Below are 23008 nucleotides of genomic sequence, written 5' to 3'. Positions count from 1 at the left end.
AATGTTCAGCAGTTAGAGTTGCTCATGTCACGGTTTTGTCACCAGAACAGCAACGCAGGGTGTTTTTCTGTCCCAGCAACAATAAAGCAATCAGTTCAGTTTTCATCAAAGAGGAATCAATTAGTCCCATTTGCAATAATGATCACTTGGGAATTGCTGGATGGGGAGCTGTTGTGACAGAAAATGGACCACCTTTGTAGAAAAGGTAAATAGTCAATGTGGTATATATTTGGTCTTGCAGAACTGACGGAGTGAACAGGAAACTCAGCGGCTTTAGTTAGAGCTGGTCTCCTCTTCGGGTAGGAGATGGCTTTTCCTCAGTTCTTAGTTTCTCTGTTTGTCTGAAAATACCCAAGTGCATGGAAAAAAGCACAGTTCTTCCTGGATGCATTTTGGCCTTGGAGAGTGCAACATTGTCTATTTTAGTGCCTTTGGCAGTGGAATTTATAATCAGGTAGTTTTGTATCTATTGAATGTTGGTACTCTCAGAAAAGGTTTAAAGGTACATTCCTCGCCCCCAGAAGGGTTATTTCTCACTTGCACACCAATTCCTAGGTTCCTTTCTTGCCAGCCACTGAAATAAAACCAAAATTCAGGCACCAAACTTGGAAGTGTTTTTCTGTGCTTTGCCAACTCAGAGTGAGTATTTTCCGCCCTCTGTAAGTCTCCTGGATGAATCGCTGGACTGTGCTGAACTGTCGTTGGCTCGTGGTCACAACTGCTAAGTCAGAGCCGACCACCTAATCTTCCATGATACCATTTCTCCAGTTAAATGCTGCATTTGCTCCATGAGTTAACGTCTTCACTGGTGGGTTGACCATCTTCCACTTATTCTCCTCTTTCAGCTCTTCACAGTAACACATGCCCAGCGAAGGGATCTAGGAAAGACGTTACCACCAGGGTCATTGCTTTGACATGAAAAGAGGGGGCTTTGCTACAGCAGAGGGAAGACCCTGAGACTGTTGTGGGAGGAGAGAATGAGATATTTTGGCACTTCTGAAATGAACTGAGAACAGACTGGAGGCCTCTGGGGTGAAAGCTTGAAAGCTGAACTTGTGCCATCACCCCACATTCATACTTGTATTTGATGATCAAAATATATTCACTACTTCTTATGCATTGAGAGAGGTAGTAAAAATGTATCTAAAGACTGAATTTGCTGGTTGGTCATACCAAGGTATATGGTAAGGAAAACTGGGGTGAAGAATTCTGCCACTGGTGATAATGCAAAAATAAACAAAAGACCTTGGTGACCAAGTCTCAAGCGCAGGCCCCACTTGTGAAGTCAGCAAGAAAACCCTTCTCCATTCTGTAGCTGAGCACCGAAGTTGTGAACTTACAGTGACTTGAAAAACACACAACTTCTTAAATAGTAATTTGCTGTAGTGGCAGAGTATGCTGACACCACCATAGGAAGGAGAGAGAAGGCTCCTAGCCCTGTTTTTAAAGGAAGAAGGCAAGCTCCAGATGGAGAGGTTTCCAAACATGCCTCTTGTCTGCAGGTGTTACCTGACATGGACTTTCCAGGAGAGCTAGATGAAAATCTTCTCCAAAGACTTAGCTGCTAGTCACATACCATTCATCAGCAGAAAAACCTTCTCTTGGCTTCCAGTGATTTGCTAAAACTACATGGGATTCCCTTTGTAATGAGAAAGCTGATGTCATTGGTATTGGCATGCAGTTACATGCCTGTCTCACCATCCAAGTATAATGAAACATAAATAAAGCTTCTTGCTGAGAAAAAAAAAATCTTCTTACCTTTCGTACCACCTGGGCAAAGTCACTGCTGTCTCTGGCAGGGAGCCCTATCAGAGGTCGGGTGAGAGAAGCCAAGGAAGATCCATGTCCTACAATAAGGATGACACCTGATGCACCAGAAAAAGCAAAGAATCGTAGTAAGGGAGCTGCAGAGCTGTCAGGATGCCCAGGATAAGGACTAAGAGTCTACCTTAATCTCTGTGAAATAGCAACAACTCACATTAAATGTGTTTCTGTTGGTGAATCTCTGCCAGTTCCTGTTACTGGAAGCTTCTGACAGAATATACAAAGATTGGAAACCTTTACCTTTGCTGGGGCAGGCAGTGATGATCTGTTTTACAACCGCAGAGCTTCTGCTAACAAATTCTTCATAACTTTCTGATGGCACCAGAGAAGAGAGTGGGAAGTTACCCCTGACAATAAAATCACAAATATATGTTAAACTAGACGAATACTGAGACACTCTTAGCACTATTGAATGACTACACCACATAAAAGGAACTTGGTGGAAAGGATATAAGAAGTTTATCTTCTGACTTGGCTGACATACTGCTACCTCATCTTGCATGGAGCATCAGCTTCCTCCACAGTAATTTCCATTAAATCTGATGGCTAAATCTCATAGCTCATAAAGCGCCAGATGCAGGGAAGACCATGCTTTAATAAAACTTCTAGTTTACAGTGGAGATTATTTGAAATAGGATTCACGCCTAAGAAAAGCTTAAGCTTTGAGCGGCTCTGTGGCCAGGGCCACTGCCCAGCTGTGAACTGCAGATCTACAGAGCCACCCAGCTCCAGCAATCTTGACCACGTTCAAACCAAGGCAAGACACTGATCATGTGTATGTTTTCAAGAGCTGGCACCTCAGGGTTAGTCTCCTTAATAAACAACGCAAATCAAAATCAACAACAAATGAGGCATGTCTGCATTAGCTGGGCAAATGGATAGTAAAGACTTTAAAGACTCCTAGAGCTAAAAAGAAAGTGCTTACAGGGACATTTATCATAATGCACCACTCCTAAGTATGTCAGCACTTCTGCTACTGAGACCAGGCATTCTTCCCTTTTACATACCAGGGCTTTTCAGGCACTGGATAAATGTTTTCCCGAAAAAACACCAGAGGCAGAACTTCCACCTGCTGTGAATCAAGGCAGCCTCACGGGACCGGTAGGGCTTGGGTTGATGGACACCACTCATCCTGAACAGACCCATTCCAAGTCTCTCCACCAGCTCTGTCCAGCCCCAGAGGAGAGCTGGGTGCTGGTGGCAGTGAGGAAGAGCCTGTGGGGCCCTGATGCACAGTGGCCAGTGGTGCTGAGGGTGGGCATCTGAGAACGCCAAATTCCGGATGATGGGAGAGAGGCCCTGACAGCATTCCCAGAGCTGTGGGACAGGCAAAATGGGCATCAGGACCACAGTCTTCTCCTGCCTCTCAATAGGCAATAGTCTTTGATATCTACCCACTTAGCTGATGCTTGAATCAGGGCTCCTGGGCAGCAGAATGAAACCTCCCCAGACTCACTTTCTAATTTTTCTGTCATCCTCTTGCCCTGTCTTCTCTGAGAATGGGAATCATTCCCTGCTGCAGCTGGCAAATAGTTAGCCACGTGTTGTGATACAATAGAGGGTGTTCTTTTCTTTTTTTTTTTTTCTACAAACAACTGCCCACCTGGCCCTGATTTGTTTGTCTCCTTATTCAGTGAAAAGGTGGGAGTGAGATTAGATTGATATATTGTGGTAAGGTATGGTATCACAGTGTACTTTCACAGGTGAGCACTGGGTACACTGTGTCAGCAGAAGTAGGTTGTAAAAACATGTGAAATGCTGATGCTGGATTGTTAATCACAGCTAACATTAATCCTGGCTAGGTGGGACCAGTCTAGGTTGGGGTATTCAAAACCAGTCTGCTTTTCGGCAGAGCCCCAATTGGTTTTTTGAGCGTGCTGTCCTGTTGGCACCTCCGTCCCTTCAGTATTAACCCTGTTGCTGACAAGCCATTCTGCAGCAGAACAGAGCCTCCCCAGCACTGGCCAAGGTGCTTTCCTGGCTAAACAACAACAGGAGTGCTCAGCCCAGGCTAAGGGCTCCGTGGGAATGCTGTGTCCCACTGTGAGTGCTACAGGGTAAGTGATGTGAGGACCGACAAGCAAAACCCCAGTGAGGAGCAATGAACAGGGATCCAGAAAGCCCAGCCTATGAGGGAGGATGGGACTAGTTCAGCTCAGAGAAAAGGCTGAAGAAGGTTGCAACAGCAGTCTGCAAAAGGCTGTTGTGAAGAGGAAAAGAAGAGTCTGTCCTCCATGCAGAGGAAGAAGAGGAAAGACATAAGAGGCTTACATTGTGACTGGCAGTCTTTGACAGCAGGAACAGCAAGATTTATCCTGCTTTGGGACAGGGAGCGCCTACCAACCCTCTGCTTCTTTGGGGGTGTGAGAGGAGAGAGAAGCAGAGTTAATGTCACCCAACCTTAGTTGCCTACAACTCAAATGTCTGGCTAGGCCAATGGAGACCAGTAAGCCCCCTCAGAGGGCAATTCATGGTATCTTATGTGTCTGACACAGGCTACCTAAGATAGAAAATCACTGTCTTGGGAGCCCCTTTCTTTCCAGCAACAAGAAGGCTCTTTGCTAACCATCATGGCCTAGACACCCAGCTCCTTGCTGTCTGCAACTAGGTGCCGAGAACCTCAAGGTGATTTCATCTCAGCACACAAAGCATAGGCAGCAAATATTTCAGCACTGCACATGGCACCTCTTAGGTACCTCTTACATCTTACCATGGGAAACAGGAGAATTTGGGTGAGGTCCACTGCTGACAGGGAACAATCAGGGACTTAACCTAATTGTCATTTGCAGTGGGTGAATGCAGTAAAACCAGCCCCTGGGACCTGAGGATTTTGAATCGCCCGTGTGAGAGGAAGAAACTGTCATTTCGTGCACAAGTTTATAGCTGGTCCACCCTATTTTGGCCTGGAGTGAGGCACGAGGGGTTCTGAACCCTGTGATTTGTGTTGTTTCAGAGCTTCCCCCCAAACTTCCCGCCTCTCTGCATTTGCACACTTTCTTTTGAGGCAAGTCATTTTGTATGGAAAAAAATAGCAAAGCCAGTCTGTTGGTGGTAAAAACACACCAGAAAGCGCTATGAGCCAAGAAAATGGATCCAAGAAAGTGGGGGATTTTATTTCTTTATGGAATTTCAAATGAAGATGGTTGCTTGGCTGTAACAAATACATTAAGACATGAGAAGTTTCCTTTCCCCTTTTCTTGTGCATGTGGGAAACCCCAGAGACACGTTTATTAGCTGAGTAATTTCCTGGATCAGGCTGTGCACTGGCAACACAGAGCAGCCTGGTTTGTGAGCAAGATGAGGAGCTAGATAGAATTGGAGGCTTATCATTTCCTGCCCTGCTGTGGTTTGCAAGCACTCAGAGAAAGGCATCACACACATATACACACACCCCCACCTCCCCAAGTTGTAAAAGCCCTAAAAAGTCCTTGCTGAGCACAGTATTAATCTTTGAGCAACTCAAACTAAAACAAGCCTCCTCCCCAACTAAATTTGGCACAAACATCAATTACAGCGAAACGCTGTAATCCTGCCTGCCCCCAAAACCAGAAGGGCAGCTGGCTGGTGTTGGGTTCACCGCTCTGTCCCCAGGCCCTGCATGGCTCTGCCGTGGGCTACGCGAGGGTGGCCCCTCACTTTCCCTTCCTCTTGTAGCTGTTGCTTGAGTGACACAAACCTGTGGAGTTTCAGGCGTGGAACTTTGCTTTGTCACCAAGACTCGGGGGTACCTGACGCCAATGCCTATGCTACAGCTACGCTTGTGCATGTCCAACTGTGGGCCTGAGCCGCAGCTGGGAAGGTGATTGGTGCTGCAGGGCTGGCCCCACACTCAAGCGTGCGTGTGCAGGTGCACCCAAGTGCTACGTACACACACATCCTCACATGTGCATGTGTGTCTGTGTCAGAGCAGCACAGTTGGGCCTTGTCACAAGGCAGCTGTCAGTATATCGTATTTTGGGCACAAATCATGCAGGGTTGAATTTTGATCAGAAGCACACAGGTTTTGCAATGTTCTGTAAGGGTTTATGACATATAAAAAGATGAGAAGATACCTGAGGGAGTAAAAAAAACCAAACCCAACTCTAACAGCTAGATATGGAGCAATTACCTGTAACTTGTGTCTATTTTGTAAGAGGCCTCTGACAGTTCTGTCACAGTCATGAAGTTAGGAATCGTTCTGCTTGCTTCCCACTTGGTCCACTCAAACAGCCCTGGTTCCACCCTGATTTTGACTCTGTGATCTAATTTAAGCCCTGTAAGAACAAGAAATATTTCTCAAGAGAAAGGTACACTTGAAGTGTTTACATTCAGGCTACACATGCTTCCTCGTTTACAGTAACACTTTAAGTAATGAAAATGAATTATTTATTGTCAAAAAAATAGCTCGTGTTGATTAAATAAAGCTACCATTATGCTCTTGTCTGACTAATGTTAAGGCATTACCAATTACTACTACTTTTTTTTTTTTTTAATCATCATCATTATTATTCCTGGAAGTCTCTTGTAATGAGCTTCAAGGTGCAGGAGAGAACAGTATTTCTCAGTAATGTTGCAACCTCAATAAACTTTAGAGAGGAAATGTTTCTAACATTTTATACAGCATTTTGCTTAGTGGTCCTCAGTGGGCCAATAAATTGTCCGACAGTGTTAGAAATGGAATTCTTTGGTCAAAAGACACATTATTTTGTTGGTTATTCTCAAAAGAGGTTACTAAGGGGCATAAGTTCCCAGAAGAAATGCACTCCCATTGTAATTCTGATGTAAAGATGATAATGAACCATGAATATCTGACAGACCTGTCAGAGAGGACCAGAGAGGAAAAAAGGAGAGAGGGAGAGGGAGGGGGAGAAAGAGAAGGAACGAGATTCTGCAATAGGGAGGAATTAAAATAGTTTGGCTCGCAAATGCTTTCAGGAGGAAGCTATCTTCCTTCATTCACATACACATCCTTCAGAGCACGGGAGACATTTGCTTTTTGGCTCAGCATGTTATCTGGAACAGGAGGTAGTGGTGATTTGGTGATTAGGTCCTAGTGTTAAATCCACCTGATATGAGTTGCCCGTGTTTCATGTAACATCAGGTTCTAGTTTAACTGGTGAGGGCCAGAGTTAACAGGGTCATGCTCTGCAGGCTGTACACATGGCACTGGGGTTATTACTGCCTGTATTACCGGAGAGACAAAACCACCTTGTCTTCCCTGCTTAAATAAACAACAATATAACCACAAAGTCATACATCATCTCAACAGAGACTTCAGAGAAGTTTGAGGAAGACATTGTTACTGTGGCAAAAGCACCTGGCCGGTTTTGCTGCCTTACCCTGCAGTATGTGTTGGGCTGTCTGTACGCAGCGGAGTGCGGGTGATGAGTACACATAGCTGACTGTCACCTCCTGGTCCAGCAGAGCTTCCCCTGGGCGGGAACAACAAAACGAGTTACTCTTTCATAAAGTCACGACAGATGAGAAACTACTACAAAACTCTTTCTGCAAAAGAAACATCTCCGAGCTTTTCAATTTCATTGGCATGGGACACATTGGCAGCCCCTTTCTATTAATCTTTTCACACTGTCAGCTGGCTGAGCTCACTGGAAAGCCCATTCTGGTTCCAACAGGAAATTTAAAATGAGCGTTGGAAAGATAATTACAGAAGATTCACTCAAAATCTGCAAAGAGCTTTTAGGTATTTGTCTGTCTCTGTGTACCAGACTCCCTGGAGAGAAGTGTGTGCCCCAGACTTGCACTGTCACCATCAGGCGTGCTTGCTCAGGGGCAGAAACTGCTTCCTCCGGTGACTGAACTGAGTCAAACCAACCCACACCCCCCAGCTGTAGGTACCTGTGGTGTGAGCAGACCGCGCTGTGCTGACCATGAAGCCACTTCCCCCTGCCAGACCCTTCACCCCTCACTGCCCGTTCAGTGACTGCTGCCCAAGTCCCTTGCAGACATGCAGCAGGGCACAGGTAGTGTTGCAGCTTCTTTCTTTTGAATTTCTTTGCCAGAAACCAGCAGAATGGGTCCGCAAGATGAGCGGTTGGCCCCCCTCTCCATTTTGCTCTTCAACAAGATCTTGCAGCGGTGGCTCGTAGAGAAGTGTTACCACAATGAGCGCTGCTAGGAAGTTTTTCTACTACAAAGCCGCTGTGAGCTTTTGCAGATGATGAAAGGCTGCTTTGCAGAGCCTTACATCTGCAGTAGGATGCTGTATGTCTTACCTATAAGCCTCGACTGGAAAACACCACAGCAAGATAAAGGAGGATCGTACTCAAAATGCTTCGTGCTGTCTTTCCGCTTCGGCAGGGTGGGAGGGAAGTTCAGATCAGCTCTGTAGTATTTTCCTGAAACGAGGTGGGGTGTTTTGCTGCGTGGTAGGAGGTGGGCAGCAAGCAGCTAACACACAACTGCTGTTCACTGTAATGGCTTTGCTCCTTCTGAGTGGTTGGGTGGCTGTTTCTGAAAACCCGGCTCAGAGTGACATCTTGACCCGCAAATGAAAGAGGTCAGGGCCATTCTCTAGTCATGAGGGCAAGTGAGGAAGCAGGGCGTCTGCCCAAAAGCTAGTCTCTCTTCCCTCCACCTCAGACATCCATGCTGTCAGTCCCCTGGGGACCGACCCTGGTCTATGCTCTCCCCAGACTTTGCCTGGATACTTCTAGAATTAAGAGGAGCTGCCATCAGCCAAAACCCCACCAGTGAGACAGCTAGGATCTAAGCAGTCTGGGGCATCACTAGGCTCTGCCTGAACTCAAATACTCTGTGTTTGTGCTACAGAGATAGTCAATGTCTCGCTGGTGAAAAAAACCCCAGTGACTACTATTACCTTAAGGAGATCACATTTTAAGGTCACAACAGTGGCTTGGGAAATCACCTATTCTAACAAAACAGCACCTCTTTTGCAAGCTCTGAGGGAGCAAATGGGGGGGAAGGGAAGAGAGAACAGGAAATTGTGAGAATTCAGCTTGGGCTCAAATGAAACAAAAATTCATTCCATATTGATATTCTTTGGCCATTGTCAAAATGACAAACCCCAACATTTCCACTGAAAATGAAACCAATAAATAGATTATGCAGTCAGAAAGTACCACCCTCATAATCTAGTGTGAATTTCACACACATAGTATAGGACATCTCCAACATAGCAAAGGAGAGTTTTCAGCATAAAACTCTCCCTTCTGAACTCCCACCTTCTTCCTGCTGGCATGTATTTCCCTGCTCTGGACCATGGGTTTTTTCACCCCAAATATACTTTAATTAAGAGGAAGGAACAAGAAATTCAGCTTTTAATTTGTGTCAGTACTGACATCTCATTCCCACCATGTTTTGCTCTTACTCTTCTTCCCCAGGTTTGACTAGTGACGTGCTGCACCTCTAATCAACAGGACCATGATTCGGACTCAAGAGTGGAAAGGTGGAGGGGTCTGACAACCACTACCTTGTGTAACAAGCAGTAGGTACATCTGTCAACAAGACACACATCCATCATGATCACAAGAGCTTTTCTTGTTCTGCACAATTTATCCAACATAAACATGAAGGACATTATGAAATGCTTTTTGACATGCAAGTCAAAGCAGTGATGCACTTGGCTTGCAACGTTACTTCACTCTTCCATGTCAGTGTTTATATCTGCACATAGGAGACTGAACCTCTTGTACCCATTACTGGGGTTAATTGGTTTTGCTTCTGATTTGCTAAGATCCTCCCAATATCTTACTCACCGTCTGAAGTCAAGCACTGTTGAAGCCAAGGTTTACCAAAGACCTGATCAACTCCTTCCCCGTGGCGCATCACCAGCACGCCTCTTCGCAGGGCGGCGTTCTGAGGCGGCTGTGTGAAAAAGGGGTTTTCATGATGACATTGCATACAGCCTGCATTAAAAGTCTGCCCTCCTGGGTACTGCTCGATGGAGGAAGGAACAGCAGACCTGTCCTGGGAAGTCTATAGGAAGCGCAGAGCAGAAAAGGGCGCTGCTGTAATTGATGCCTATCTTTAGCACAATGATAAAGCTGTCTGGCTCTCCGTTGAAGGCAAATGAAAGAAAAACCCTGACCTTCATGAGCTACAGATTTGGTTTTAACTCTATGTTTATACCATTGAGAGATAGTGCTGATAACAGAACTTTTATTTCCAGTGTGGGGAGGAATTATAATTTTTATGTGTTTCATATGGTTGGTATAAACCAAAGAAGGAAGCTACCTAAGATTTAAATAGTCGTGCTCTTTCCTACACTAGGGCTAACACCGAGCTTATCCTTCTTTCCCTAGTTAAAGCACTACTTTCACACTTTTCATAACTGTGTGGCTGGGTCAACAGTGAATCCAGATCGCCTCTGGGACCACTTTTTACTCGGACTGCATGAAATTACAGGTAAGTTCTAAGTAGTTTGAAGTTAGTATACAATGCACATGAAATACAGAGGAGAAGATAAGGCTTTAGAACTTTTTCAGCAGTAACCCATCGCCGTGTTACAGCTGCAGCACTGAGGTTAGTGATGTGTATCTTCAGCGGCAGAGAAGGGACTTCGTAAGAAGTGGTATGAGATTTATACTCATGTATTCTGCTAAACACTATTGCATATCTGCCATGAAACACTAATCAACCGCCACAAGACCGGAGTTTAAAGTTTTGTGGTCTTGCTCTTGTGCTTAGGAGGAACCCAGGGGATGGGGAAACTCTTAGAGTAGATCTAAGTAGAGTAGCACATCTGCAAAACATGTTCCTCGGGCCAAGCAGCGGCTTAACCCCAGATCTGAGTTAGATAAGAGAGCCCAAGAACAATCACGAGCCAGTGGAAGGATGTGTCACTCCTACAGAAGTTTCTGTCTTACAATCATACACACAGTGTCCTGGGAGGCTCTAGGATGGAAGCTCCTCCAAGGTGCTCTCAGGTTTCTCTAATGTTAACAGAAGTGAACCCAGGGTTATCCCCCAGCACAGCGAGAAGAGAGGCCATGGGGCCAGCAAGCCCAAAGGGGTTCCTGCTGTATGTTGGTGTGTCGTAAAGGACTGTCTTGGCATCCCTGATGGTCAGGGCAATGCAGGAGAGAATGTGCCATAGATAAAAACCCAGTCCTTATTCATTTTGCTCTTCCTACCAGAAGACCAGTGGAAAATCTGGATAAAATTTTATATGGATTGATTTTGAAAGTGGGACAAAAATATAATCCCATAAGTGTTGCTAACCCTTCCAACTAGCTGTTTCCTTGCTGCAGCTCTATGCAGTGATTTGTATCAGCTATGTATCCAGAAATACAAAAGATGAAATATTTAAGATCTGGAGTCATGTAAACCTCCAAGGTGACATCCATAAAACCTGGACGTAAAAATAACAACGAACAATGAGCCTAATTCTGCTTTAGTTATTCTGCTAAGAATCCATATGAAAGTCAGGGGAAGCTGTGGCTGGGTTTCACTTGTCAGACTTGTCTCCGTACCTCTGCCCAGCTTGCTCGGTAAGGCTGTGCACAGAGAAACCTGAGCAGAGAACTCCTATGCTGTGCTATTATGACAGGAATGAAGAGAGGTTTATGAAAGAAGGCAAGAGTATCCTACCATATATGTAACAAAATAGCTATGAGATATTATACCATACCACACAGTATGAGGGTATGAGTGTGTGTACATATATGTTCATTATAAAATAATGTGAAAATGTGAGGGAGAAATAGGAAGATACTATTAAATTTACAAAATGCTTTCAATTAACAGTGTGTCTGCACAAGTACATGGCAAAGATAAGAAACTGAAAAAAACTCAATTACCTGAAGAGAAAGCACATTGGTTACACTCCTCGACACACTAGTGTTACGGACTTCTCCATTCAGCTCATTTTCAGTTTGGGTGAAGGATCTCAAAGCTGTTGCAAAATTATATTCTCTGTAGAAAAAGAAGCAACACACACACACGAACATATGGGTGCACACACAAATGGAATGGATTGTTAAGTCACGATTCTGCCTACAGGCTCCTGTAAGTCAGGATTTATGTTCCATTCAGTATTTTTTGCACACTTGCCATCCACTTCATCGCTTTGTTCATGATCTAGAATCTTCCCAGTAAAAATGAGGCTAAAATAATATGAAGTGATGGCATATGTTTGGTGTAACCCTCCTAAAGTGACTACCTGATTGCCTCCTCTCTGTCTCTGAGGACTCAGAAAAGAAGTACACCTACACCTCCCTGATTAGAAAAATCAGCTCTAATCTACAAGTAGCACCAGCCACGCTGTCAGCTGCAGAGCAGAGCGGAGGAAGCCAGACAGATGCCAGCTGATACAAGGTAAATCAACAAGATGAGGATGAGCTCAAGGTGGTGGAGTAACCTTTGCGTGGTTTTCTTTCAAGTTATCTTGGTAAGCTCTTGAAATGAGAAGAAAAGAAGAAGGGAGAAAGCAGCGAGTGAGCCAGGCGTAAGGCTCAGCCTGCCTGGCACAATGTGGTCTTTCAAAATTCATTAGGATGTTCGGGTTGTTCAAGACAAAGCAGGGGTCAACCCTCGAGCAGCTGAACTAATGAACTCTAGGCGTCTGTGGGAGTGTCGTATGTCTTTTCTTCCAGAAGTATCAGCATCCCACTCAGACTCCCAGGACTCCCTCTCCCCCTTTTGCCCACGTCACCTCCAGCTCCCACCTGACTGCCCACAGCTCACAGCGAGGAGGAACGCCATCATGGCTCCCCAGCAGAAAAAGCAGCTGACATCAAGCAACGCCCATGAACCCCCAACTTACCTGTGCTTAACCCACGTGTCTGACTCATTGGCCCTCTCAGTGTAGTTTTCAGGAAGAAAACCCCTGCAGCCGGTCCGATGTGAGGTCCCAATCACCCAGCCTTCGCTCGCATCAGACTGCTGCGTTGGGTCAACGTAGACAAAGTCCCCGGCATTGATCATAAGTTCATCAATGTTCTGGGGCTTGTACTGGAAGAGGGCCTTCAGTGTCTAGGGGAAACGTGCAGAGGGTCAGGCCGCTGCCCGGAGCCTGCTGCTGCATGTGTCACAGCGGCGCAGGGGAAGGTGGTTCAACTCTGCTGGACACAGTGACCAGTACTATTTTCCACTTTGCAATGTGCTCTGCTTCAGCAGAGAAAAAGGAAGACAGCACCGTATTTCTATGTTTAAAAATAGGTGCTTGGTTTTCATAAAAATACTTCTTTCCTGTAACCAGTACAGACTTACTTGAAAGCAGACATAGCGTATCAGCGATTTTTGTGTTAGCTTGCAGATCTCCTCTGTGTGCCAAAAATCCAACACGAGACCTGTGACAAGGTGATTTCCTGATCTGACTAAAAAATGTTTAAAAATCATTCCATAATTTAAATTTGGAAATGAAAATTGGGAAAATGTCAACTGGTTTTGACCAGGAGTCTGTTAAGCAGCAAATCATCAGTGTGACCTGTGTCCTGTTGCTGATACATAACCCATGTCATTTTCGTCATGGCTAGAACAATCAAGACAACTAATTTTGCTAAATGGAACTTTACTGTGAAGCTGTGAGCTGACAAATCCTAGCAAATCTGCAAAAGTCATCATTTCTGGCCTCTCTTATTTTCTCATGGCATGGTAAGGTTAGTTTTTTTCTGCCAGAGTTTGGAATTAGACCTTGCTGACACACAGGTCAAGCAGGCTACCATAAAGGTATCTTCCACTGATTCAGGAGTACAGGTTTTCAACCCAAGGAGGTACTTGAAACAACCATGCAGCAAGAGGACTGTAGCAAAGAGTCTGAGCGTGGGCTTGGGGAGTTGACAGTACCTGATAATGCACAAAACGCATGTCCCGTGAGTAGAGAGCAGCTACCCACTGGCAGGTCTCCCCTGGGTTAATGCATTTGGCCAATTGCTCCAAAGTCTTCTGATGGTGAGGATAAAACTTGTGAGCCAAGGTAAGGTGGAGTTGCTTTAGGCAGGGCTTCACATGGCAATCTAGGAATAGAACAGTCACATCAGGACATGGAAATGAAGGTCATTTAAAGGTCTTCTTGTTTTGTCCCTATATGCTTTGCACGATACAGGATATATCATAGTAATTAGTAGCAGAGTAGATTGTAGCTTTGCTGAATAACTGTTTTGCAGATCATCATGGCTTTAATCATGTCAAAATTATTCACAGGTCTGGACTGGATTTGCTCCCTGGCTTCAGGTGGGATTAGAAAAAAAAGAACAGGGTTTTAATTCCTCTTCCAGTCTGAGATGTATTGAACTCCTTTTCCCCAGATGAAGCTATTCTGGGGCTGTGTCACTTCAGTCTCCATTGGTGATGCAGTTTCCCTCGGATGTCACTGGAGTGGAGCTTAGGATCTATTTCTCAGGGGTGCAGCTGGGCTATCAGGCTGGGCCATAGCACCGTGGGGATAGATGTCTGGGGATGGGGGGTGGATTATATCACTGCCCATCTTGGATAACCCTATCAAAGTTACACAGCTAACCATTTCAGCTTCTAGACAAAATCACCATGTCTTCAAAGTCTAAAACATGCTCCCCTAACAATTTTATTTTAGAATCTCTAGGAGGAAAGGGTGTTTTCTGGCATAAATCATCAGTTAAGCTTGCCCAGAAAGACAGGAGATGCTTTCAGTATATTGCCTAATGTATTTGTGTTATGACCCACTCATTTTCCCTCTGATGTTGGTCCTACCTGTCAGGGTTGATGCCTCTGATGAGAATGCCAGAGAAAACTCTCTGAGGATATTTGCATGGCTGTCACCAATGAAGAAACCAAGGTAACTGGAAGATGAATGTAGTGATAGGGAAATGGATGGTGGAAAGGTTGGTGAAAAGCTGTCACCGACTCGCTTTAAGGTGTCATACAACAATTCCACTTTCTGGTCTTCACACTGAAAGAAAACAGAGGAGGACCAGACTTCACCCACCAGCTCAACAGTCACTATTGTCGCCTGCGTCACACAACAATGTGAGAAAACACGGAGGGCATTAGACTTCCTGAGAAAGACAACACACCTATGAACTTGCCTGAAATTCCTGGTATTAAAATCAGTAATACTGGGCAGTTTGATCAGCACCATATCCTGGTGCTATAATAGGAGATGAAGCTTTCTACCAGGAGGTGTGCCTAGCCTGGGTAGGAAAGAGACGAAAGATTTTGCTGTCTGACAGGTATGCAGTAACCTGTCTGGAGTGGGGCTGGGATCATGACTGCCCTCTTCAATTCTAAGTAGGAATTTGTATTGTTGTTATCTGGCAGCTGAAATCACTCCCACTAAAACTTCCACATCTCAGATGCTGATCACCATACCTAGCAAAATTTGTGAGGCATCTTTGTCATTATGATGCTTAACGTTGTAATCACAGCAGATGAAGCACTGGGCTGTGGGGGGAGAAGGGCAGGTAGCTACAAGTCCAGGAGCTGCAAAAGATGTGGGGGGTCAGGGAGCAGTAGAGGGTTGGGTCCAGAGGAGTTGGTGGGAGGCAGTTCAGTGAGTCTCGCTTTCTGTCTGTGAGTCACCCAGGTCAGCTCCAGCTGACAGCTGAGTAGCAGAGAACAGCACTGGAGGGTGCATTTATCCCTAGAAATATGTTACCTGAAACAGGGCTGAAGTGCGTGAGGTGAGGGTTGCAATTCAGTCATCTGTTCCAGAGGCAGGCCTTTAAACTTGACACCTTGCAACAGCATGGCATTCATTAATAATTGATGGGGTTTGTTCTGTATAATTGTGATTAATGGCTAGAGGGTACCCTGCTATTCAGTATTTTGCAACAAAGTATCCTTATTTTCACTGATTATACTTAGTGGCATCGTTTAGCATGAAAGTGTGATTGATGAACACCATAATTTTGTCCAGCTGCTTTAGCTCACATCTGTTTTAGCATATCTCAGCTGCAGATGGTGTTCATTTGCAGCACCATCAGCATGCAAAAACTGGATACCGGTTGGCTCCAGAGTTTTTCCAGACCTTTGCTGTTCTATGCTGATACTGACACATTCACCCATGCAGGGAAAGCAGCTCTGCTGGGAAGTTCTCTGGAGGGCTACCCACCATTCAGAAGGCCAGTTAGGAGAACAGTGGCAGCTCCACAACCAGAAAACAGCCCACCAGGAGTCCAGCTCAGGAGCCTAACTTCCTTGATAAATTATTGACTAAGTGATTCAATTTCATTGCTGGATTCCAGTCCAGCTCCCTTTGTTCCTTCCATCCTTGTGCATTCTGCTTCTCCCTTTTTCACAACATTCAGGTTTCAGAGGAAAATGTAAGGTCTGGGACATGCCACTGTAGCAATGACCTGAATGGGGATCTCTCAGGGAGGCAGAGGTTTCCCTGAGATTGCCATTGGCATAATAGCAAATAATTGCATAATAGCATCCCATGGTAATGCTGTCACTGCTGGACAGTTGGCTGAAGGCATCCACTGCTGCCCTGGTTTAACATCCTAGATCGATGCAGCAACAATCGTGGTTTCTCCAGCCCGCCGTCAGCTGCGCGTGGGGAGCAGTGCTTCCTGCTGGCAGGTCCACAAGCAGCCTAGACTGCATGGGGCTGCTCTAGGTGGATGCTAGACATGTGTCACTTGACCTGAAGCATCCCACTGGTCCCAGCATCCGATTTTTAGGCATGCTGAGGCCTAAGGTAGGTAGCTAAAGCAGGTGGTGGGAAGAAAGCCCCTGGTGCCTATGCAGGGGCTGAACACTCAAATATTAAGCAAACATGCCTGGACCTAGGTCATGTTAGTTTGGTCACCAAGGATAAATTCTGATGTAAAACAACTGCAGGTGGCCCACTTTCACCTAGGCATTCGACCCTTGCAAGCCTTTTGTGCCTTACTGTGAAGAAGTCGCAGAGAGTGATGTGTGGAAAAACCTCATGGGCCCTGTTTTTCCCGCACTGGCGCTTGCTCTCCTTCCAAAACTCTTGCAGGTTGGTATGCAAACGGCCGGTGGGACACAAGTAAAGAGCATACTCCTGAGGGATTGGGTCTTCCAAAGAGGGATCATTGCAGTGGGAGTGCAACCTGAAATCAAGAGCATATCACAGAGAGTACTAAGTGTGCGCACCGCTTATTATTGTTTCCTGTGGTTGAAGGCATCCATAGTAGAGACTCAAAAAAGGAAATACAAGGTTGTTATGTGCTTACTAATTTTGTCTCTGAAATACTAACTAATGGAGAATGGGGGTTTTGTGTTATTTTTTGAGTACTTTACATTTTATTATGAGCCTTGACTTCTTTCCATGTCTAAAAATGAAATACAACAAAAGAGATTTTCTTTGGTTTTTTGGGGGGTTGTTTTCCCCTTTTTCATGACTGGAAGCAGAGGGCTAGAGGAGGAAAAAGAAACAATGTTGAAAATGTTGAAAAATGACAAAATGAAAAATAACCGAAGATTAAAATATACGCAAAAAGCTAGCATTTTATTCAGCTCCAGTAAAAGAAAGCAAGACAACCCAGAAAATGTGCAAGCAAGGATCAAAATGTCTCTCTTCTGAGGAAAGGCAGGGAGAGCTGTGTCTGTTTAGCCTGGAGAAGAGAACACTGAGAGGGGATTTTATCAACACTTACAAAAATCTAAAGGGTGGGTGTTAAGAGGATGGAGCCAGACTCTTCTCAGGGGTAACCGGCACAAACTGGAACATGGGAAGTTCCATCTCAACATGAGGAGGAACTTCTTCACTGTGAGGGTGGCAGAGCACTGGCACAGGCTGCCCAGAGGGGCTGTGGAGCCTCCTTCTCTGGAGACGTTCAGAACCTGCCTGGACATGACTGTGCAGGCTGCTCTAGGTGATCCTGCTCTGGCAGGGGGTTTGGACTAGATGATCTCCAGATCATCTTCCAACCCTTACTGCTCTGTGATTCTGTGTTTCTGTGCCCACAATCCTGGCTTGGAGCTCGGGAACCCCTTCCAGAAGCAGTGAGCAAACCTCAGTGGCAATGGCCATAAATAAGTAGGAGGTGTAAAACTGAGAAGCAGAGTTTGCCCAGAGCAGCCGGTCCCACGAAATAACTAATGTCACTGCAGGAAAAGCAGATGCTTCTGCCCACAAGTGCCCTTTCATCCCCAGCTTTTCAGATTTTCCCCAGACCTTCTGCAAATAACCTCACTTCTCAGAATAAGCACAAATACAATTATTCCTTTCTCCGCATGATCTAAACCACCCCAAAACAACAAAAAACCCACCCCAAACAAAAACCAACAAACCCAAAAAAGCCAACCAAAAACTCAGATGCAGGGTGCTTTATGTCCGTTAACTTCAAATTCAGTGAAAGAATCCGAACATGAACAATGGATTTTTAGCCAGTTTTAATGAAAAAGCAATTCTTAGAAATCACAAGTACTTACCATTTTGTAGCGTCCTCTACTGTCTTTTGCCCAGTAGCAGCCAAGGCTTTATGCCTAGGACAAAAGCACAAAATGGCTTCATCAAAAGAACAGAAAGAAAACGCCTAGAAAGTAAAGAATGGACATTCTGTGGTGGTCACCAAGTCTATTTTCCAGACGGGACCTTTAACAAATAGGTTATTCCTGGCAAGTATTAATGTTCTTGAAGCCCTCCAGACAGCTTTTTTCCACTGCAAGCCTTAAGTAAAGATTGGTAACTATCCTCTCCCAGAGACGGTCTCCTTTGTGTTCTGGAGGTGTTTCCTTAGCAGCCTAACTGTATAGATGTTTTTTCTTAGGTTTGGGTAAACCATCCATCCACATACTGTAAGAGCGGGGTTTACTTGGTTCATAAAATGATGTTCTGGTTCCAGATGCCAGGTCCAAACCCATGCATATAACCAAAGCATAATGTTACAGTTTGAAAATCTGGATTGAGGATCTCCTATAGGCCAGCAGAGAGCCAGATCTGCACCACCAGTTTAGGACAATATCTCACGTTTCCCCCCATTAATGTAATTGTCATTCTCTGGGGTCGGATTTGGTTCAATTTCCTTTTCTCACTAAAGCTTTCAAAATGTCAGCTCTGTGCTTCATATGGACAAGTCTTTGTGACTAAATGCTAGGTGAAGAATTCCAGTGTTTAAATAGCACCTGTACCCATGGAAACAATTTGCAGCCCTGTAACCCACCTTCAAACTACTTAGAAGAAACCTCTATGGAGGTAGAGACCATTGACATGCTAAATTATTTGGCATCTGCTCATCTTTTTCCTTCTCTCTTGAGGTAATCTGTTCTGGCCACTGGGTCCTTGAAGGCATTGTTTCATTTAGTGTCTTCACATTTTTATGCTCCATCCATTCCCATGACACGTGAGCATGCACCAGCAGTGCAATGAGTGCATTAAGCATTAGGACTCGGGGACGTCCTGGGTGCTTGCTCCTAGCTTTCTGTCTTCTCTCTAGTGCAAAAACTACATATGAGTTTGTTAAAAGTATTGACGTTTACTTATGTGTATGTGCAACTATTCCTGGCTCTTTAGTGAGGTCTCAACATGGATGAGGGCCAATGTGAATCCACACAAGTTTTACCTTCTTCTTTCCTTCTTCTTCACAAAGTAAATCAACTACCATGACCAAATCAAGGCAAGACCATGAGCTAGCTGGTGTAAAACTGCCTGTTCTGTGACTGAATACTCCTACACATTTTCCTTCCACCCTTCTGCTGGCTACCCCTTCTCTGTCACATCAGTCATGAACAGCCTGTGATTTTGTCGTTCTCCCCATGCAGCCCCTCCTGCCCTATCCTCTTGAAATGTCAGCGCTCGGTCAGTGATGCCAGCCAGACTTTATCAACTGCTTTTGACACCTCAAAGTGAGTGTTTTACCTCTCCATGCCCTGCTGCTCCTCCCACTTTGAAAGAACTTCTGTGCAAACAGCCTTGAAGCCAAATGGAGCTTGAATTCGGCTTTACTTTGCCATAGGGCCTGTGCAGTCATAAATCCAACAAGCAAGTGAGACTTGAGTCTGTGAGCAGTCATGCTGCTCAGTGCTATCTCTTTGCTCTCTTGTGCTCCTCCCGGTGCCCATTCCCACCTTCTGCCTCATCATATAAGCTGGCTAGGGGGTGCTTCCCATCAGGGCTTGTAGAACCCTTATCATCAGGAGAACATTAGGCTGTGACTAGACATCATATGCATCTAAGAAGAGCAGTGAAGATTCAAAGATAATACATAGAATAAATTTCCTCTAATGTATATATCAAATTCTCTCAGATAGAGTAGAAATAAACTATTGAAAATTTGTATTAAAGATCGTGTCTTTACAGCAAGAATGAACGATCTCTTCCCTAAAACAGAGAAGTGGTGATACAATTCAGTTCCAGGAACCAGGAGAGGCCCATTTTATTAATCTGATGCTAGGACTGATCCTCACATATTTGGGTTCTGTTCTTTGGAGAAATGTTGCTTTGGCCTGCTGGCTCTACATTACAGAAGATTTCTTAACATTTCCACCCAGCCTTGTTTTTCTCAGGCCAGGACATCTCAACCCTCACCCCCCACAACTTTTTAGTACTTTCATTTATGGCTCAACCCAGGAACTACGGGCACAGCTAAAAGGTTTTATTTAAAACATTCTGAAGGTCTTAAAGTCAATGAAACAAAATAGATTTTTAAAAAATTAAGTGTTTCTGAACACTTTGTCATTTTATGTCAACTCACATAGTATTTTTGCCACTGCTTCTTGATTTTGACCTGGGAAGGTCAAAGTCATCTCAGTAACAGCAAAAAGCGTTTCAAAAGGAATTTGAAGAGCAGCACGTATAAGATAAAATATTCAAAGACTAGCCATTACTTTGGGGTGACCCAACTTACAGTATTACTGGAAAAGTGATGAGCCACGTTTTCAGTTGCACGTCATGTGCATAATTGGAAACAAGGGACCCGCAGGTTCCTCGTAAACTATGCTCATCGTGTCTAAAGTTGTTCCAATGAGCACAGGTGTTCCTAGAAACGCAACACAGCCTTTACGTGTGGGGCCTTTTCAACTTCCTTAATTTTCAATGAAGAGGTAAAATGGAGATCTTTTCTAGGCCTAAAGAAAACTTCAGATAGAGGTTACCTCCACACCTAATTCCCTTATGATAACAGTGATAAACAGAAAAAAAGGAAAAAGGCATGTCCCAAGATCCAACTGTAGGCATCAACGTCTTAACTTGTTGAGAAGCCTCTCAGTCTGAAGACATTGAGAGATGTATGCCTTCAGACATACATAGTATTTATAAATACGGATACAGGGCAGCTTGGTTTTGCAATATGAGCAACACACACTGCTCTCCTGTATAGGGACATCACCCCTGAGGCAGCACGCTCTCTTGATGAAAAAAGCTTTCAGGATCTTTTGAGAAATACCTTGCATCTTAAATACCTCGTCCTGTGCAAAGGCAGCTGAAGACATTACTCACGCGATATGAGCTGGGAATCCTTTGGCAAGGAGAGACTCAAGGAGTGCAGCGGTGCTTTTGCTCCTGTGCTTGTTGGACACCTTCGCATACAGCTGCGTCTCAGCCACCGCCATCTCCTCTGCTCGTGCCCTGACTGTGTGCAGAGTGCTGACAGGAATTGGGAGGTGGGAGGAGGGTGCAAGGGAGGGAGGGAGGGAGTAAGAAAATGAGAGAAAGAAAGAGGCAGCTAAAATTAAAAAAAAAAAAAGTAAAACCTCAAACCTCTTGCGATCTTTTCTGACAAAAGCTGACATCCTGTTTTCGTAGCATCTGCATCTCCGAATTTTTGTCGCAGGGTGGCTAAAAAAGAAAAACCAACTGCAGGCTTTTCCCATCCGCCCCAGCAGAACAAGACTAGTAGTCCAAAGGTAAACACCACAATCAGGGTGGACCTACTGAAGGATCTAAGATGGGATCTCTTTAGACCTTTGTTTTAAATTGTCTTCTGAAAGCAAAAAAGCCATCTGAGCTGCTAGTACAGCATGAGGGAGGTGAGCTGCAGAGATGTTCTGCAGCATGTAAGAAGTCTGCCTGTAGGCTGAATTCTTTCCTTTCGGGTTCAACATTCATGTCCTACACTCCCTATCATTCATGGCTCCTGCTTTGGTCTTCTCAGCCAAAAGCAATGAGTTGGCCAACTGTGCAAGGTCAAACCCAATGTCCCATCCACCCTGAGGATGGGCCTGGAGCAGCTCAGGGTGGCAGCAGGGAGAAGCCTGTCCTTCTGTTGGTGTCAGTCCTACCATGGGAGCCTTTGCAGAGCTGCGCTGGCTGTTCTCCAGGATTTCCAGCATGGCCATAGTATCTGAAATGTTTGGAGACAACTTTCCTTGGCCTGAGATGTCCTCACTGCACATAACACTGTTCCCTGGGGTTGACAGGATATGTCACTGTTGATTGAAAGGTTCACCTGAGCTACTGGTGTCATGAAATGAAACCTCACTTACTCCCCTTTGGCTGAAGTTCTCCATGGGGCATCTTGCCAGTGTGGGCTGCTTCTCCTACTGCTTTTCTCTGGAGCCTGATGCAGAAAGCATCAGAACACTGTGAGAAACTCAAGAAGTGTGGTTTTCTTTATACCTCTTAGCCTGCTTTTTTTTTTTTTTCTTTTTTTTTTCCCCATGTCCCCCTGTGCTTCCCATTTCCAAGGAAGGCTGCTAAAAGAGCAGTGTAAGAGGTGATGGATAACCCTTGATGTTGTGGCCTAGATGTGACCAGTTAATAGGATCATGACATGGCGACCTCTCCTTTTGAAGTACCAGTTTCTGTTGTGCACAGTAAAGGGACTGAACAGCTTCTCCTCATCACAGCCATGTTCCACGGATATGGATTTTGTTATGGAAACCCTTAATTTCTTCCCTGGCTTCTCAGGAGTCTTGTTTCACTGACATTGCCATGGATTTTTGCTTCATCTCTTGAAGCTTCAAAAATCCAGAATCAAAACTCCACAGCCTCGGTGACTGTTGAGCAGGTATTCTGTATTGCAGCGCTGGGCACACAGCGGGTCGGTTGCTCCTCCTAATGTGTGCACCGTTTAAAGCAAGATTTCTCATATTTATACAGATTGACTATACATATTCATTATAATTTCTAAGAAAAGGCAGGATTATGCAAATTATTTCCAGTAAATAATTTACATTAACTCCTCACAGATAGAGCATGCTCAACGACACTCAGGGGGTGTTCTGGTGGTCCTCAGGGATGAAGGCTGGAAGTCTTCCTCTCAGTGAACTCTTGCTCTTTACGGTTTTCTTCACAGTCTCAAAAACACGTTCCTGTGCTCAGAGACATTACTGCACAAACTTGTTAGGAACCTCTTTTAGCTGAAAACAAGATATACTCTGTCTCTTCATCGGTTGT

General features: G+C 44.9%; 1 protein-coding gene across 1 annotated transcript; it reads right to left on the bottom strand.

The window, feature by feature from the left end:
* Positions 1-740: 740 nt before the first annotated feature.
* On the bottom strand, positions 741-21222 carry UBASH3A (ubiquitin associated and SH3 domain containing A; the record flags this gene model as incomplete). The annotated part of the gene is made up of 14 exons (XM_084277598.1): positions 741-878; positions 1759-1865; positions 2065-2171; positions 5933-6077; positions 7143-7235; positions 8037-8159; positions 9540-9648; positions 11583-11697; positions 12548-12756; positions 13570-13739; positions 14452-14650; positions 16595-16781; positions 18106-18159; positions 21110-21222. The coding sequence occupies 14 exons, from the start codon at positions 21220-21222 to the stop codon at positions 741-743; spliced, it is 1869 nt and encodes a 622-aa protein (XP_084133724.1).
* Positions 21223-23008: the final 1786 nt, after the last annotated feature.

The sequence above is a fragment of the Gallinula chloropus genome, assembly GCF_964237585.1.
Source record: "Gallinula chloropus genome assembly, chromosome: 1".
NCBI classification, from domain to species: Eukaryota; Metazoa; Chordata; class Aves; order Gruiformes; family Rallidae; genus Gallinula; species Gallinula chloropus.
Note: the sequence above shows the minus strand (reverse complement) of the source record. Positions and strands in the feature narration are given on the sequence as shown.